Below are 16,523 nucleotides of genomic sequence, written 5' to 3' on the forward strand. Positions count from 1 at the left end.
GGTACTAACATTATGGATGTCTCTAAGAAAGAGGGTCTGGTACTAACATTATGGATGTCTCTAAGAAAGAGGGTCTGGTACTAACACTATGGATGTCTCTAAGAAAGAGGGTCTGGTACTAACATTATGGATGTCTCTAACCAAGAGGGTCTGGTACTAACATTATGGATGTCTCTAACCAAGAGGGTCTGGTCCTACCATTATGGATGTCTCTAACCAACAGGGTCTGGCACTAACATTATGGATGTCTCTAACCAAGAGGGTCTGGTACTAACATTATGGATGTCTCTAACCAAGAGGGTCTGGTCCTAACATTATGGATGTCTCTAAGAAAGAGGGTCTGGTACTAACATTATGGATGTCTCTAACCAAGAGGGTCTGGTACTAACACTATGGATGTCTCTAACCAAGAGGGTCTGGTGCTAACATTATGGATGTCTCTAACCAACAGGGTCTGGCACTAACATTATGGATGTCTCTAACCAAGAGGGTCTGGTACTAACATTATGGATGTCTCTAAGAAAGAGGGTCTGGTACTAACATTATGGATGTCTCTAACCAAGAGGGTCTGGTACTAACACTATGGATGTCTCTAACCAAGAGGGTCTGGTGCTAACATTATGGATGTCTCTAACCAAGAGGGTCTGGTACTAACATTATGGATGTCTCTAAGAAAGAGGGTCTGGTACTAACATTATGGATGTCTCTAACCAAGAGGGTCTGGTACTAACATTATGGATGTCTCTAAGAAAGAGGGTCTGGTACTAACATTATGGATGTCTCTAAGAAAGAGGGTCTGGTACTAACATTATGGATGTCTCTAAGAAAGAGGGTCTGGTACTAACACTATGGATGTCTCTAACCAAGAGGGTCTGGTACTAACACTATGGATGTCTCTAACCAAGAGGGTCTGGTACTAACATTATGGATGTCTCTAAGAAAGAGGGTCTGGTACTAACATTATGGATGTCTCTAACCAAGAGGGTCTGGTACTAACATTATGGATGTCTCTAAGAAAGAGGGTCTGGTACTAACATTATGGATGTCTCTAACCAAGAGGGTCTGGTACTAACACTATGGATGTCTCTAAGAAAGAGGGTCTGGTACTAACATTATGGATGTCTCTAACCAAGAGGGTCTGGTACTAACATTATGGATGTCTCTAACCAAGAGGGTCTGGTACTAACATTATGGATGTCTCTAAGAAAGAGGGTCTGGTACTAACATTATGGATGTCTCTAAGAAAGAGGGTCTGGTACTAACACTATGGATGTCTCTAACCAAGAGGGTCTGGTACTAACACTATGGATGTCTCTAACCAAGAGGGTCTGGTACTAACACTATGGATGTCTCTAAGAAAGAGGGTCTGGTACTAACACTATGGATGTCTCTAACCAAGAGGGTCTGGGACTAACACTATGGATGTCTCTAAGAAAGAGGGTCTGGTACTAACACTATGGATGTCTCTAACCAAGAGGGTCTGGTACTAACATTATGGATGTCTCTAAACAAGAGGGTCTGGTACTATCACTATGGATGTCTCTAACCAAGAGGGTCTGGTACTAACATTATGGATGTCTCTAAGAAAGAGGGTCTGGTACTAACACTATGGATGTCTCTAACCAAGAGGGTCTGGTACTAACATTATGGATGTCTCTAACCAAGAGGGTCTGGTACTAACACTATGGATGTCTCTAACCAAGAGGGTCTGGCACTAACATTATGGATGTCTCTAAGAAAGAGGGTCTGGTACTAACATTATGGATGTCTCTAAGAAAGAGGGTCTGGTACTAACACTATGGATGTCTCTAAGAAAGAGGGTCTGGTACTAACATTATGGATGTCTCTAAACAAGAGGGTCTGGTACTAACATTATGGATGTCTCTAAACAAGAGGGTCTGGTACTAACATTATGGATGTCTCTAGCCAAGAGGGTCTGGTACTAACATTATGGATGCCTCTAACCAAGAGGGTCTGGTACTAACATTATGGATGTCTCTAACCAAGAGGGTCTGGTACTAACACTATGGATGTCTCTAATCAAGAGGGTCTGGTACTAACATTATGGATGTCTCTAGCCAAGAGGGTCTGGTACTAACATGATGGATGTCTCTAACCAACAGGGTCTGGTACTAACATTATGGATGTCTCTAGCCAAGAGGGTCTGGTAGGTACTAACATTATGGATGTCTCTAACCAAGAGGGTCTGGTACTAACATTATGGATGTCTCTAACCAAGAGGGTCTGGTACTTATGGCATGCTCTATGCTAACTTTTTTCCCAAGGAGTAAATGCACTCCTAAATGAAAAAATGTAGGAGCACACAAAGAAATTCAGGAGCACAGTGAAAAATGTAACAGAGTTTATTAACAAACTATTTATTACATACATATTTATACTGCGTGTGTGCGTGTACTAAGGGACACACATCTTTGGAACAGCACATACCACCAAAATCACACATTGACCCAAGCCTACTAGACACAAAGGATATCAGTTATCCAGCTGATTTCGTATGTTGGCCGTCTGGTACGCTTAGAGGTCAGCCAGCGGTCCACGGCAGGAGTGGGATAGAACTCCTCAACAGAAGACCCCTCCAGGCTGATCCTCATCTTCAGTGGTAGAGACCCCAAGGCAGCTTCTTGTCAAATTCTTAATCCGGTTGTGCGCAGAGAAGTCTCGCTCACACTGGGTAAAATGGGCAGCACCAGCATAAGCTGCACCAACTCCAGTATGTTCTAGGGAAAAGATTATATCTTTCAATTTCATTTAACCTCTTACCATTAACTTATCAAAACTAACCATAGGATACCATACATAACCACTCAGGACTGTTAGCCTACCTTGTAATCGTGCCTGTAGGGGTCCTTTGTCAACATGGTCTCCCACAGGCCACTGTAGGACTTGTCCTTGAATTTGTGGCTGACCAGGATTTCAGCCCCTGCCACTCATCCTGGATTGCAGGCATGTTGCACCCCGATCTGCAGGATTGAAGAGAGCAAGTGAGTTTGCAAATATGCAAACATAACATTGTCTCATATGGCAATGCAGTGTCAAATAAATTCTTACTTCTCTAGAGGCTCCTTGAAAAGCCTCATCAGGTCTGCCACACCATCATTGCCAAAGGTGAGAAGGCTGGCCTGGTCATCTGGCCATGTGTCAGGGTTTAGCACTCTGAAAGACTTCACTGGGGTCTGGACACCCTCATCCTTCAGCAAACCACCAAACCTGGCTTTGAGATCATCCACGCCCATGTTGATGGACGCCTTCATGTGCTGCTTCAGCTGGGGACTGGTGAGGTCCATGAAGCCTTTCAGATTTCCATTCAGTGTTATTCCCTTTAACATAAATCACACACACACACACACACACACACACACACACACACACACACACACACACACACACACACACACACACACACACACACACACACACACACACACACACACACACACACACACACTGAAATGTCTGGGCATTTGTCTGAATCTCATAAAAAAAATGTAAAGACTTCTCCACCGCATTTTCCTCCTTATCCTCAAATTGTTTTATTGGGCAACGAATACATTGATTCTCACACTGAGAATCTGTCTTAATTATCGATTTTAATCATTGATTTCTCGTATATCCTAACAAGCTCTCATCCTAACACACCTGGAATCTCCTCTCATCACCCTGCTGCTGAGGAAGCATGGTCTGAAGCTTTAGTGTTTCCAGTCTGGTCACTGTCTTCCTCAACTCTGATGTGGCTTGGGGGAGGATCAGGTGATTCCTTTGCATGGTGAGGCTAAGTGAGGATAGCTGCTCAAACATGTCTGAAAGAAAAGTGCAAAATACACAAAAGAGTGCATTCTCCATTTCCCACTTTATCAGTTAAGTAGTGAGTAAATAATGTCACCTGTCAATTACTTGATTCTGAAAGTTCATTTGAGTCTTGAACCTATTTTTAAAACTAGTATGGTATTACATTTCCTGTGTAAAAGTGACCTTCTTTACCCGCCCTTGAACTTCTGTTGTTGATGCTACGGCCTGGTGCTCCATGTGCTGCAGAACAACGGAGTACTGGCCTTTGTCAGTGGCAAGGTCCTTGTCTTGTCCATGCCATAGGAACACTGAGCGCTCTGTGGACATGGGGGATCCAGTGAGTTCCCTTGACGCTAGACGGTGTGCAAATATCCACACCGAGCTCTTGCCCGAGAACACAGAGCTCTCGTTTGGATTTTCCGCTGAAGTGATACATCGTCCATATCAGATTCAGAAGATCGTACACGACAGACAGCTTTGGCTCTTTCTTCTGAATGGTCAGTAGTGCCAGCTCTAGTCTGTGAAAGTCAGAACAGAATCTTCCAAACAATTCACCGTCTCCTTCCCCCCCTGTCTCTTGTGTCAACAGAAAACAATAATTCTGTAGTATTCCAGCACTTAGCGCACGCACACAGACACACACACACATTATTGTTTAACATTCTCTGCTAGCAAATAAAACAAAATCATAGATAATTGATTAGTTACAAACCTATGAGGCATACAGTGGATTGGGATTATATGCCCCCCTGCCTCTCTCTGCAGGTGGGCAATCACTCCCCCACAGTGGCCCATGTTCACGGAGGCACCATCTGCCCTGAAGGAAATCTTCTTCATCCATGACCCTCCATCCTCCTCTGGGCAAACAGCACCAAATGTGGCCTTGGTGGCATCCAAAACACCTCGAATGACAACACAAAAAAACAATTACACAAAAGTATTTCTGACAAACTAAATTATCTCCATTATGAATAATGATTCAACTCTACACAAGAATAAAGTCTATAAAGAGGAACAACTTACCAATGGCATGAGAATGCTCAAGGGTCTGTTGTCCGACCAGGAGATTGACTGGCTCCCATCCTCCAACAAGCGTACGTAGACAATCTCGCATTCAGTGTTGGATATATCACTGTCTCCGTCTATTAGAACGGCAAGATACTTTGCGGATTTCAGCTTCGCTGACAGGCTCTCTCTCATTATGTCAGCAATTTAACCGATCATCTCCGCACATCATACATCATTGTCGTATGTGGGATTAATGTCAACTCTGTTTTTGTGTTGGAGTCTGATAAACGGCCCAAATTTGACGAAAGGTTCTTTATCTTTCGCAATGAAGGATGCAATGTTTATCTTTATTTTCAGCTGCCTCCTCTTCTCCTCCTCAGACAGCAGCACTTGCCTCCTCAAGGCTGCTGACACCATGCCTGATGGTTTCTCCTGTCTCAACAGGTACAGATCTCTGCACTGGATATGCTGCAGCGAGATGTTATGTTTCGCTACGCTATCTCTTTTCAGGTGCGGGTTTCCTGACACGAAGGACGAAGGCCTGTTTCTGCCCTCTACAATATTTGCAGAACATGACGCTGTTTTCGAACTCTAGCCATGGGAACATTTTGAGCCAATGTATATGTTCTCCCTCCACCGGCTACAGTGGACGTAGAAGTGACAGCTGGGTTCAAGGTAGCTTCGCTAACGTTGTTCCCAGCATCCCAAACGTTAGCAGCCGTGTCAACGTTAGCCGCCTCAGGTAAACCTTGTGAAGAGGCTTCATTAGTTGAACCTTGCGAATCCCTATCACCGGATTCCTCTTTCTCCTCGTCTCTTTTTCACTTAAAATAAAATTGAATAGGCTTCATTTTTCTCGATGTCTGCACGTTAACTTATAGCCTATACCGATACTATTTTCCAGTGTTGTTCACCTTTCTCTATCTGACTGGACTGCGTCATCACAGAAAACTCTACTGTAGTTGGCGCATGCCACTTGTGGAATGTGGGACTTGTAGTTTTTAAACAATTAGCAGCGGGGGGAAAATAGATTCCGGTAGGTTGTCAGTCATCTTTAATCGCGCACACTGCTCGTAAATCATTTTTCCGGTTCGCACATATCAATTTTTAGGAGCAAATGCGAGTGAAATACTTGCACTGTAGAGCCCTGTATGGATGTCTCGAAGAAAGGAAAGAGGGTCTGGTACTAACACTATGGATGTCTCTAACCAAGAGGATCTGGTACTAACATTATGGATGTCTCTAACCAAGAGGTTCTGGTACTAACACTATGGATGTCTCTAACCAAGAGGGTCTGGTACTAACATTATGGATGTCTCTAACCAAGAGGGTCTGGTACTAACATTATGGATGTCTCTAAGAAAGATGGTCTGGTACTAACACTATGGATGTCTCTAACCAAGAGGGTCTGGTACTAACATTATGGATGTCTCTAACCAAGAGGGCCTGGTACTAACATTATGGATGTCTCTAAGAAAGAGGGTCTGGTACTAACGCTATGGATGTCTCTAACCAAGAGGGTCTGGTACTAACATTATGGATGTCTCTAACCAAGAGGTTCTGGTACTAACATTATGGATGTCTCTAACCAAGAGGGTCTGGTACTAACACTACGGATGTCTCTAACCAAGAGGGTCTGGTGCTAACACTACGGATGTCTCTAACCAAGAGGGTCTGGTACTAACACTATGGATGTCTCTAACCAAGAGGTTCTGGTACTAACATTATGGATGTCTCTAACCAAGAGGGTCTGGTACTAACATTATGGATGTCTCTAACCAAGAGGGTCTGGTACTAACATTATGGATGTCTCTAGCCAAGAGGGTCTGGTACTAACATTATGGATGTCTCTAACCAAGAGGGTCTGGTACTAACATTATGGATGTCTCTAACCAAGAGGGTCTGGTCCTACCATTATGGATGTCTCTAACCAACAGGGTCTGGTACTAACATTATGGATGTCTCTAACCAAGAGGGTCTGGTACTAACATTATGGATGTCTCTAAGAAAGAGGGTCTGGTACTAACACTATGGATGTCTCTAACCAAGAGGGTCTGGTACTAACATTATGGATGTCTCTAACCAAGAGGTTCTGGTACTAACATTATGGATGTCTCTAACCAAGAGGGTCTGGTACTAACACTATGGATGTCTCTAACCAAGAGGGTCTGGTGCTAACACTACGGATGTCTCTAACCAAGAGGGTCTGGTACTAACTCTATGGATGTCTCTAACCAAGAAGTTCTGGTACTAACATTATGGATGTCTCTAACCAAGAGGGTCTGGTACTAACATTATGGATGTCTCTAACCAAGAGGGTCTGGTACTAACATTATGGATGTCTCTAGCCAAGAGGGTCTGGTACTAACATTATGGATGTCTCTAACCAAGAGGGTCTGGTACTAACATTATGGATGTCTCTAACCAAGAGGGTCTGGTCCTACCATTATGGATGTCTCTAACCAAGAGGGTCTGGTACTAACATTATGGATGTCTCTAAGAAAGAGGGTCTGGTACTAACATTATGGATGTCTCTAAGAAAGAGGGTCTGGTACTAACATTATGGATGTCTCTAACCAAGAGGGTCTGGTACTAACACTATGGATGTCTCTAAGAAAGAGGGTCTGGTACTAACATTATGGATGTCTCTAACCAACAGGGTCTGGTACTAACATTATGGATGTCTCTAAGAAAGAGGGTCTGGTACTAACATTATGGATGTCTCTAAGAAAGAGGGTCTGGTACTAACATTATGGATGTCTCTAAACAAGAGGATCTGGTACTAACATTATGGATGGCCTACTCTGGATCCCCTGGTAGTAGAACATACCTTATGAATCTGCAAAAAGACATATGATCGTTGGAGTTGGTCTATATAGTATTTATAATACTCAGAAGGTTAATGTAATAGAGATTTTTGAGAATAATATAGAATATAATAGAATAGAAAAAATAGAATAGAATTCATATCACACTCATACACACAGTGGATAGGATGGAAGCAGCACAGGATCAGCCGCAGAGCACAAGAGCACTGTTCAGTTGTGGAACCTATTGAGGCTTTCTAAAGACTAGTGCACAATGTCTATCTTCTCATGACACTCTCCAGATATTGATCATCAGTTGACATGAAGCACCTGTCACAAAAACGAGTCCTAACCTCCTCTGATTGTCATTGATTTCCATTCAAAATCTATCCGACCCTCCTGGGCGTGCATAGGGAGGAGAGGTTATTGAGTTGTGTTAGCGAGGATTTATCTCATAATTGAGTTCTGGCTACTGCATTAGAGGGGGATTTGCAGTACAGTACATAGGATCGATTCCCTTTGTGGGCTTTGCCAGTCAGAAGTACACTATCACAGAAATGAAACAGACAATAATCTGTTCGCCAGATCTCACTACACTGACATTGATGCAAACTGTGCCTGGAGCATTAACTACAACTAAATACAAGTGTGTCTTCGTGCATGCTAATCTCCTGATGTTGTGCCCTTCTAAACTGCACAGTGGCTGACCCTGGCTTCCAACCTCTCAGGGTTAATCTGTGAATTTCTCGAGGAGTTGGGTTACGAATTTCTGTGATCTGAAAATTACAATATACAGTACAGTAGTATTGGTCTATTCTATTCTCCTTCTGTGTGTGTGTGTGGGGGTGTGGGCGTGTGTGTGTGTGTGTGTGTTACAGTACTAACCGTGGTGTATTTCCCCAGCTGGCAGAGCGATGGGAAGGTCTCCTGATGAGCCTTGCGTATCTTCTCTATGATGGCCTCTTGTTCTGCACTCAGCTCATAGTTTTCGGTCAGCTCTGGCTTGGGACTCTCCTTCTTCTTCTTATTGCGGTCGTTCCGGACAGCTGAGAGAGGGGAAAAGGAAGGAATGGGAAAAGGTAAATGAAAAAATGTCAACAATAAACAGTTCATTGTAGCCTAAAATGTATCCTGCACATTTTGGACATATCAACCATTCAGCACAGTGTTAGCTTTAGGCTGTATTCGCGAGCCACTGATATTCAGAACAGCTGAGATGTTAGATGTGAGTTGTCTGGAATGGCATACAGTTGAAGTCAGAAGTTTACATACACCTTTGCCAAATACATTTAAACTCAGTTTTTCCCCATTCCTGACATTTAATCCTCGTAAAAATTACACGCCTTAGGTCAATTAGGATCACCACTTTATTTTAAGAATGTGAAAAGTCAGAATAATAGCAGAGAGAATGATTCATTTAAGCTTTTATTTCTTTCATCACATTCCCAGTGGGTCAGACGTTTATATACACACAATTAGCATTAGGTAGCATTGCCTTTAAATTGTTTAACTTGGGTGTGTAACGGTTTTCCGTATGAGAAGGAGAGTCGGACCAAAATGCAGCGTGTCGATTGCGATCCATGATTTAATAAACAAACGTAAAACACGAATCAATACAAACACTACAAAAATAAAGAACGTAATGAACGTAACGAAAACCTAAACAGCCTATCTGGTGAAAACACATAGACAGGAACAATCACCCACAAACACACAGTGAAACCCAGGCTACCTAAATATGGTTCCCAATCAGAGACAATGACGAACACCTGCCTCTGATTGAGAACCATATCAGGCCGAACATAGAACTGGACAAACTAGACATGTAACATAGAATGCCCACTCAGATCACACCCTGACCAACCAAAACATAGAAATATACAAAGTAAACTATGGTCAGGGTGTGACAGGGTGAAACGTTTCAGGTAGCCTTCTACAAGCTTTCCACAATAAGTTGGGTGAATTTTGGCCAATTCCTCCTGACAGAGCTGGAGTAATTGAGTCAGGTTTGTAGGCCACCTTACTCGCACACGCTTTTTCAGTTCTGCCCACAAAGTTTCTATAGGTTTGAGGTCAGGGCTTTGTGAATGGACACTCCAATACCTTGACTTTGTTGTCCTTAAGACATTTTGCAACAAAATTGGAAGTATGCTTGGTGTCATTTGCGACCAACATTTAACTTGGGACTCTAAACTGATGTCTTGAGAAGTTGCTTCAATATAGCCACATAATTGTCCTTCCTCATGACACCATCTATTTTGTGAAGAGCACCAGTGCAGTAAAGCACCCCCACAACATGATGCTGCCACCCCCGTGATTCACGGTTGGAATGGTGTTCTTCGGCTTGCAAGCCTCTCCCTTTTTCCTCCAAACATAACGATGGTCATTATGGCCAAACAGTTCTATTTTTGTTTCATCAGACCAGAGGACCTTTCTCCAAAAAGTATGATCTTTGTCCCCATGTGCAGTTGCAAACAAAGTCTGTAATTTTTATGCCGGTTTTGGAGCAGTGGCTTCTTCCTTGCTAAGCGGCCTTTCATGTCGATATAGGACTCGTTTCACTGTGGATATAGATACTTTTGTACCTGTTTCCTCCAGCATCTTCACACGGTCCTTTGCTGTTGTTCTGGGATTGATTTGCACTTTTCACACCAAAGTACGTTCATCTCTAGGAGATGGCGATATGACAGCTGCGTGGTCCAATGGCGTTTATACTTGCATACTATTGTTTGTACAGATGAATGTGGTACCTTCAGGCGTTTGGAAATTGCTCCCAAGCATGAACCAGACTCGCAGAGGTCTACAGTTTTTCTTGGCTGATTTCTTTTGATTTTCCCATGATGTCAAGTAAAGAGCCACTGAGTTTGAAGGTAGGCCTTGAAATACATCCACAGGTAAACCTCCAATTGACTCAAATTATGTCAATTAGCCTATCAGAAGCTTCTAGAGCCATGACATCATTTTCTGGAATTTTCCAAGCTGTTTAAAGGCACAGTCAACTTAGTGTATGTAAACTTCTGACCCACTGGAATTGTGATACAGTGAATTATAAGTGAAATAATCTGTCTGTAAACAATTGTTGGAAAAATGACTTGTGTCATGCACAAAGTAGATGTCCTAACCGACTTGCCAAAACTATAGTTTGTTAACAAGACATTTGTGGAGTGGTTTAAAAATGAGTTTTAATGACTCCCACCTAAGTGTATGTAAACTTCCGACTTCAACGGTATACAGAATCACTTATGACAAGGAGACTGAGTCCATGCAGTAACTATCTTTTACCATGACGACTATGTAGTTAAGCTCACAGCATCTACAGTATCTTCTGCACCACCAGCCACAGAACACAAATGGTTAAACGCTCTGTCACTCAGTATTTCTCTGTCAGCTTAGTGTCATCACTGGACAATATTAAAGAAGGAGAAACCATCAGCGTATAAGGAAGGCAGCTATGGTTTCAGAACGGCAGTGTGTAATTTGGCCAAGCGTTCTCAACACGATGACCGAGGCACATCATCTGACCACCATTGCCTCGTCTCAGAGTAACTTGACAACCCCGGGGGCAGTTCCATGTGATGCCGTGTTTATGTGTGGCGGCCGTGGGGATTACTCAAACGTGTGTGTGTGCGTTTGTGCGTGTATGTGCGTGCATCCTGAAAAAAGGAGTTTGAGGTGTTCTTTTTCCTTCGTTAACTTCTCTCGTTCAATGAAAGAGCACGACAGAAACAGCAACATCAAGGCCACCTCTCTAACCACTGAACCATGTACACGGCGAGATAGAGAGACAGGAACACAGAGAGAGACAGAGAGAGAAAGAGAGAGACCACAGGAGGTTGGTGGCACTTTAATTGGGAAGAACATGCTCGTGGTAACGGAATCAGTGGAATGGTATCAAATACATCAAACACAATGTTGTTATAGGTGTTTGATGCCATTCCATTTGCTCTGTTCTGGCCATTATTATGAGCTGTTCTCTCCCTGCGGGCTCCACTGAGAGAGACAGAAAGACAGAATGTCAGCTGGGGGTAACTAAAGTTTAGTCAAATAACTAAAACATATTACTTGTTGTATCGTCTCACAGGAATGAATGAATAGAGCTCTGCAGTGGGCAAACGCCGTGTGGGGAGAAGGAGATGCGGCGTTGGATGACTTCGAGGAGTAAACCAGCCGCTTCTGGGCAGTCTTCAACCACCCGCCCGAGGGTAGAGGGGCGGGTGAACGTCTCTTCCACCTGAGGCAGGGGACGAGGAGCGCCCAGAAGTTCGCCCTGGAATTTCGGACCCTGGCCGCAGGAGCGGGATGGAACGACAGGGCCCTTATCGACCACTACCGCCGCAGCCTGCGCGAGGATGTCCGTCGGGAGTTGCCCTGCAGGGATACCACCCTCACCCTCGACCAGCCTGTGGACCTGTCCATCCAGTCACCCGCAGACGTCCAGAGAGGGCTCTGTCGTTTCACCCTCCCAGCACCACTGCTCCGGTGTACCATCTTTCACGTGTACCATCTGTGGCCGCAGAGGTCACACTGCTGGTTGGTGCCGGGTTGGTTCCTCTAAGGGTCGAGGCAGCAGGCAGGGCACTCTGGCGTCGCCCCAGGTGAGCCTGCACCACTCTCATCCAGAGCCCTGTTTGTACATGTTTACTTTCCTGAGTTTTCCCCGCATTCCCAGCATAAGGCGCTTGTCGATTCAGGCGCAGCAGATCTCCCAGTAGACGCCGCACTTCCCAGAAGTCACGTGTATCCTCTGTCACAGGCGGAGACGGCGGCTATGGAAACATGTGTCTCCGAATCTCTGCGTCAGGGGTATATTCGGTCCTCCACTTCACCCACCTCCTCGAGTTTATTTTTTGTGAAGAAGAAGGAGGGAGGTCTGCGCCCGTGTATTGACTACCGAGGCCTAAATCAGATCACAGTGCGGTACAGTTACCTGCTACCTCTTAACGGCACTGCGATTGAGTCAATGCACGGGACGCGCTTCTTCACCAAACTAGATCTCAGGAGCGCTTACAACCTGGTGCGTATCCGGGTGGGGATGAGTGGAAGACGGCGTTCAGTACGACCTCAGGGCATTATGAGTACCTCGTCATGCCGTACGGGTTTATGAATGCTCCATCAGTCTTCCAAGCCTTTGTAGACAAGATTTTCTGGGACCTGCACGGGCAGGGTGTAGTGGTGTATATTGATGACATTCTGATATACTCCGCTACACGTGCCGAGCATGTGTCCCTGGTGCGCAGGGTGCTTGGTCGCCTGTTGGAGCATGACCTGTACGTCAAGGCTGAGAAATGCCTGTTCTTCCAACAGTCCGTCTCCTCCCTAGGGTATTGCATTTCCACCTCGGGGGTGGAGATGGAGAGTGACCGCATTTCAGCCATGCGTAATTGGCCGACTCCCACCACGGTAAAGGAGGTGCAACGGTTTCTAGGGTTTGCCAATTACTACCGGAGGTTTATCCGGGGTTTTGGTCAGGTAGCGGCTCCCATTACCTCACTGCTGAAGGGTGGACCGGTACGTTTGCAGTGGTCGGCTGAGGCGGACAGGGCTTTTGGTCACCTGAGGGCTCTGTTTACCTCGGCTCCCGTGCTAGCCCATCCGGATCCCTCTTTGGCGTTCATAGTGGAGGTGGATGTGTCCGAGGCTGGGAAAGGAGCCGTGCTCTCTCAGCGCTCGGGTACGCCACCGAAGCTCCGCCCCTGTGCCTTTTTCTAGAGTAAAAAGGCACAGAGCAGAGCGAAACTATGATGTGGGGGACCAGGAGCTGTTGGCTGTCGTCAAGGCTCTTGGAGACATTGGCTTGAGGGGGCTAAATACCCTTTTCTCATCTGGACTGACCACCGCAATCTGGAGTACATCCGGGCAGCGAGGAGACTGAACCCTCGCCAGGCAAGGTGGGCCATGTTTCTCACCCGTTTTGTGTTCACCCTTTCGTACAAACAAGGTTTCCAGAACGTGAAAGCAGACACACTGTCCCGCCTGTTCCTTGTTGAATGATTGATCACATTGACAATGCAAACAGTATGAAATAGGTAGAAGACACGAAAAGACAAGGCCAACGAGGCATTCATGTCTGTTTCTCCATTGTCTGGACTTCCGCCGAAGTCGGTTCCTCTCCTTGTTCGGGCGGCGTTTGGCGGTCGACATCACCGGCTTTCTAGCCATCGCCGATCCACCTTTCATTTTTCCATTTGTCTTGTCTTGTTTTCTTACACTCCTGGTTTCAATTCCCTCAGTATTAGACGTGTATATAACCCTCTGTTCCTTCCCATGTCTGTTTGTTGTTTCGTGAATGTGCACGCTAGACTGGTTTGCACTGGGTTATGTTAATCCATATTGTGTTTAGTATTCTTACTAAGAAACAAGTTAAGTGTTATTTCATTCCATTTACGAGTTTTGTTAATTTAGTTATTGTCTTTTGTTTTGAGCGCTCCTGTCAATGTTGAGTAAGGACGCGCAACTGATTACGCATTAAAGTAGGCCTACATTAAAGTAGGCCTGTAATACTTTATACCACCTGACCTGCGCAGAAATGTAGGCATATAAATGTGAACATTTGGGGATCAGATAGTATTTATAATTGGGTTAATGCACCACAACTAATGAGCTGTGGAGCTTCTCAAAGTAATGTTTTCTTCACCACAAACAACAAACAAATTCAGTTTGTTTTTACATCCATTCCTCAATGTATTTGAAAAATCTTTCCAGCTCTCTCCCTTTCAATAAGCACTCAGCGTGAACGGGAAAAATGTCATGCTCTGATCCAGTGGAAACACCTAATTAGGCCTATTTTATGAGCAAATAGCCAACAGCTGTGTCTGTGCCAAGCTCACTGGCTGGGGAAACTGAGTGACAGAATATTTTATACCATGTTGCAAGGCCATTCATGCCGGACGCAAGTTAGTAGTTGATATAATGTTTCAAGTTCGTTGCAGACAGGCCATGTGTAGCCAATGTGATTTATAGGATATTTATTTTATGAAGATATTTTCTACCTGCAGGCTGCAATGTTTTTATTTTGTTGGCTTTATAGGCATTTTTTACAGCGTTGTCATTTAGATATGGATCTAATTTTGATTAACCACAATACAATTGATTTTGAGATACAAAGACGTTATTATAAATGAAATGAAACTGTTCAACAAAAATGTGCAGATGAAACCCATAACTGGCACGCAGATCGGTAGAAATGGTAAGATAAATTGGCATTCCACATGAGAAAGTTTGCCGACTCCTCATGTAGCCTATTACTGGCAACTTCAGGATAGTAATGGCAGAATCTGAGAAAGCCAGTAGGAGCGGGAGGAGGATGGTCAGGACAGGTTAAGTTTTTCCCTTATGGTTATCTTGATCTCTGGCTCCCTCTTGAGTAATTTGTGTCTTATTTCATCAAACAGTGAGCTTAAACATCAGAAAAGAACAAACAGACAACTTTTTGTCGGCCCCGAATGAAACCAGAGTGAACACCGGCACCCCCTGCATGGTGTCCTGGAAAACCCCTAGTTCGTGACGGAGCTCTGGGATTGGAGGAGGCGTTGGTGTTTGATGTCTGACACAGCAGGAGGTTCTGAAGTTCTGAGAATCCTCAAACACACCAACCAGCTACAGGAGATAAGTATTTACTCAATACAGGGCCCTGATCATTAGGGCATGCAACAGAAAACATTTTGTAATGAAATTAAAATCTGTGTTTCATATTGAACCAGGTAGTCTCTCCCTGTTTAAATCTGTTTTCTTCCGTTTGGTGCCTAATGAACACAACCCAGAGTGTTGATTCATCATCCATCCCTACATCATAGCACCCTGATCAGCGGCAGATGCTCCCAACCAATCAGGACGAGATCCTGGAGGAGGAACAGAACTGCATTTTGGGGACCCACCGTCGCTGTCTGCCGTACCCCAAGGGACCTCCTTTTAGTCTGGGTTGGTTAACTACCACAAAAGAAAGCAGGCACATCCTCCCTCCCTCTGTCTGCTCTGCTTTACAATACAAAGCCCTTTCATAATCGCATAAAAAAAGATTGAGATACAGAGAAATATATATTTATATGAGGTGTTTTGTAAGCGCTGGGTTGGCCTAGATACATTAAGTATAGGATAAATTTGTTGGGATTTTGTGCAGAGACTGTGAAGGCTTCAGCATTGTTTGTTTGTTCAGTTTGTATCCTGTCTGCCAGCATCCTTGAAAGTGCATTGTGTTAAGTCCATGTGGAAAAGTCATTGGTCTTTACAGCGCAACCAAGGCAACAATATGTATAGATTATAAACTACATCCAATTTACCTCTATTCTGTACATCTCAATCCTAGGTCCCACCATGATGACGGCATACTGTACAGCATGCAGGGTACAATAGGGTCTATTTAAGGAAATTAGACTGGTTCGTTTCGGGGTGTCACTAACCCACTGTGTGTGTGTGTGTGTAGGAGTATGTCGCACGTCACTACTTCACAGGAGAGGCATTTGAACGTAAACGTATAAAAAATAATCTAAATGCGTTTTTTGGCAGAAATGCCTTCTGGAACGTGAACTTTCATGTGCCTTAATAACAAACTTGTATTCCATCTGTAAACACTAATATTTAAAAAAAATTACGAGCCTAGTTGGTTTAGCCACAGAAAAAGCCAGCAACCTTCCTGCAAGCCATGATTGGCTGAGCTCATGAGTGGGCAGGACATGACGACAGATGAGTTCGGAGTGGTCTGCATGTAGCACGCTTCTGTCTATTTGAGCAGGTCAGTATGTGTAGGTAATCCTGTCTAACGCTGCTTTTGTTTATATGTTGTGTAGTAGAACTGCATAAGTGTTGCTCTCCAGTTTCTGGAGGACCGAGTTTTGAAATCAGTGGAATTAGAGTATGATAGCTAACGAGATGGAGAAAACACCTGTCTCTGGATTACATCTTCAA

At 44.3% G+C, this 16,523-nt stretch overlaps 1 protein-coding gene across 1 annotated transcript in view; it reads right to left on the minus strand.

Annotated features, from left to right (window-relative positions):
- LOC139397348 (retinoic acid receptor beta-like) overlaps nucleotides 1-10,907 on the minus strand; it is a gene marked incomplete at its 3' end in the record, with an annotated part of 48,882 nt that extends 37,975 nt beyond the window's left edge. Inside the window, exons 1-2 of the mRNA XM_071144104.1 lie at nucleotides 10,895-10,907; nucleotides 8,508-8,668 (exon numbers count right to left, since the gene is read on the minus strand). Of these exons, the coding sequence (XP_071000205.1) occupies nucleotides 8,508-8,668; nucleotides 10,895-10,907 (174 nt within the window). The remainder of the gene's footprint in view (nucleotides 1-8,507; nucleotides 8,669-10,894) is intronic.
- Between the last annotated feature and the right edge of the window lie 5,616 nt (nucleotides 10,908-16,523).

The sequence above is a fragment of the Oncorhynchus clarkii genome, unplaced genomic scaffold (assembly GCF_045791955.1).
Source record: "Oncorhynchus clarkii lewisi isolate Uvic-CL-2024 unplaced genomic scaffold, UVic_Ocla_1.0 unplaced_contig_9558_pilon_pilon, whole genome shotgun sequence".
Lineage (NCBI taxonomy): Eukaryota > Metazoa > Chordata > Actinopteri > Salmoniformes > Salmonidae > Oncorhynchus > Oncorhynchus clarkii.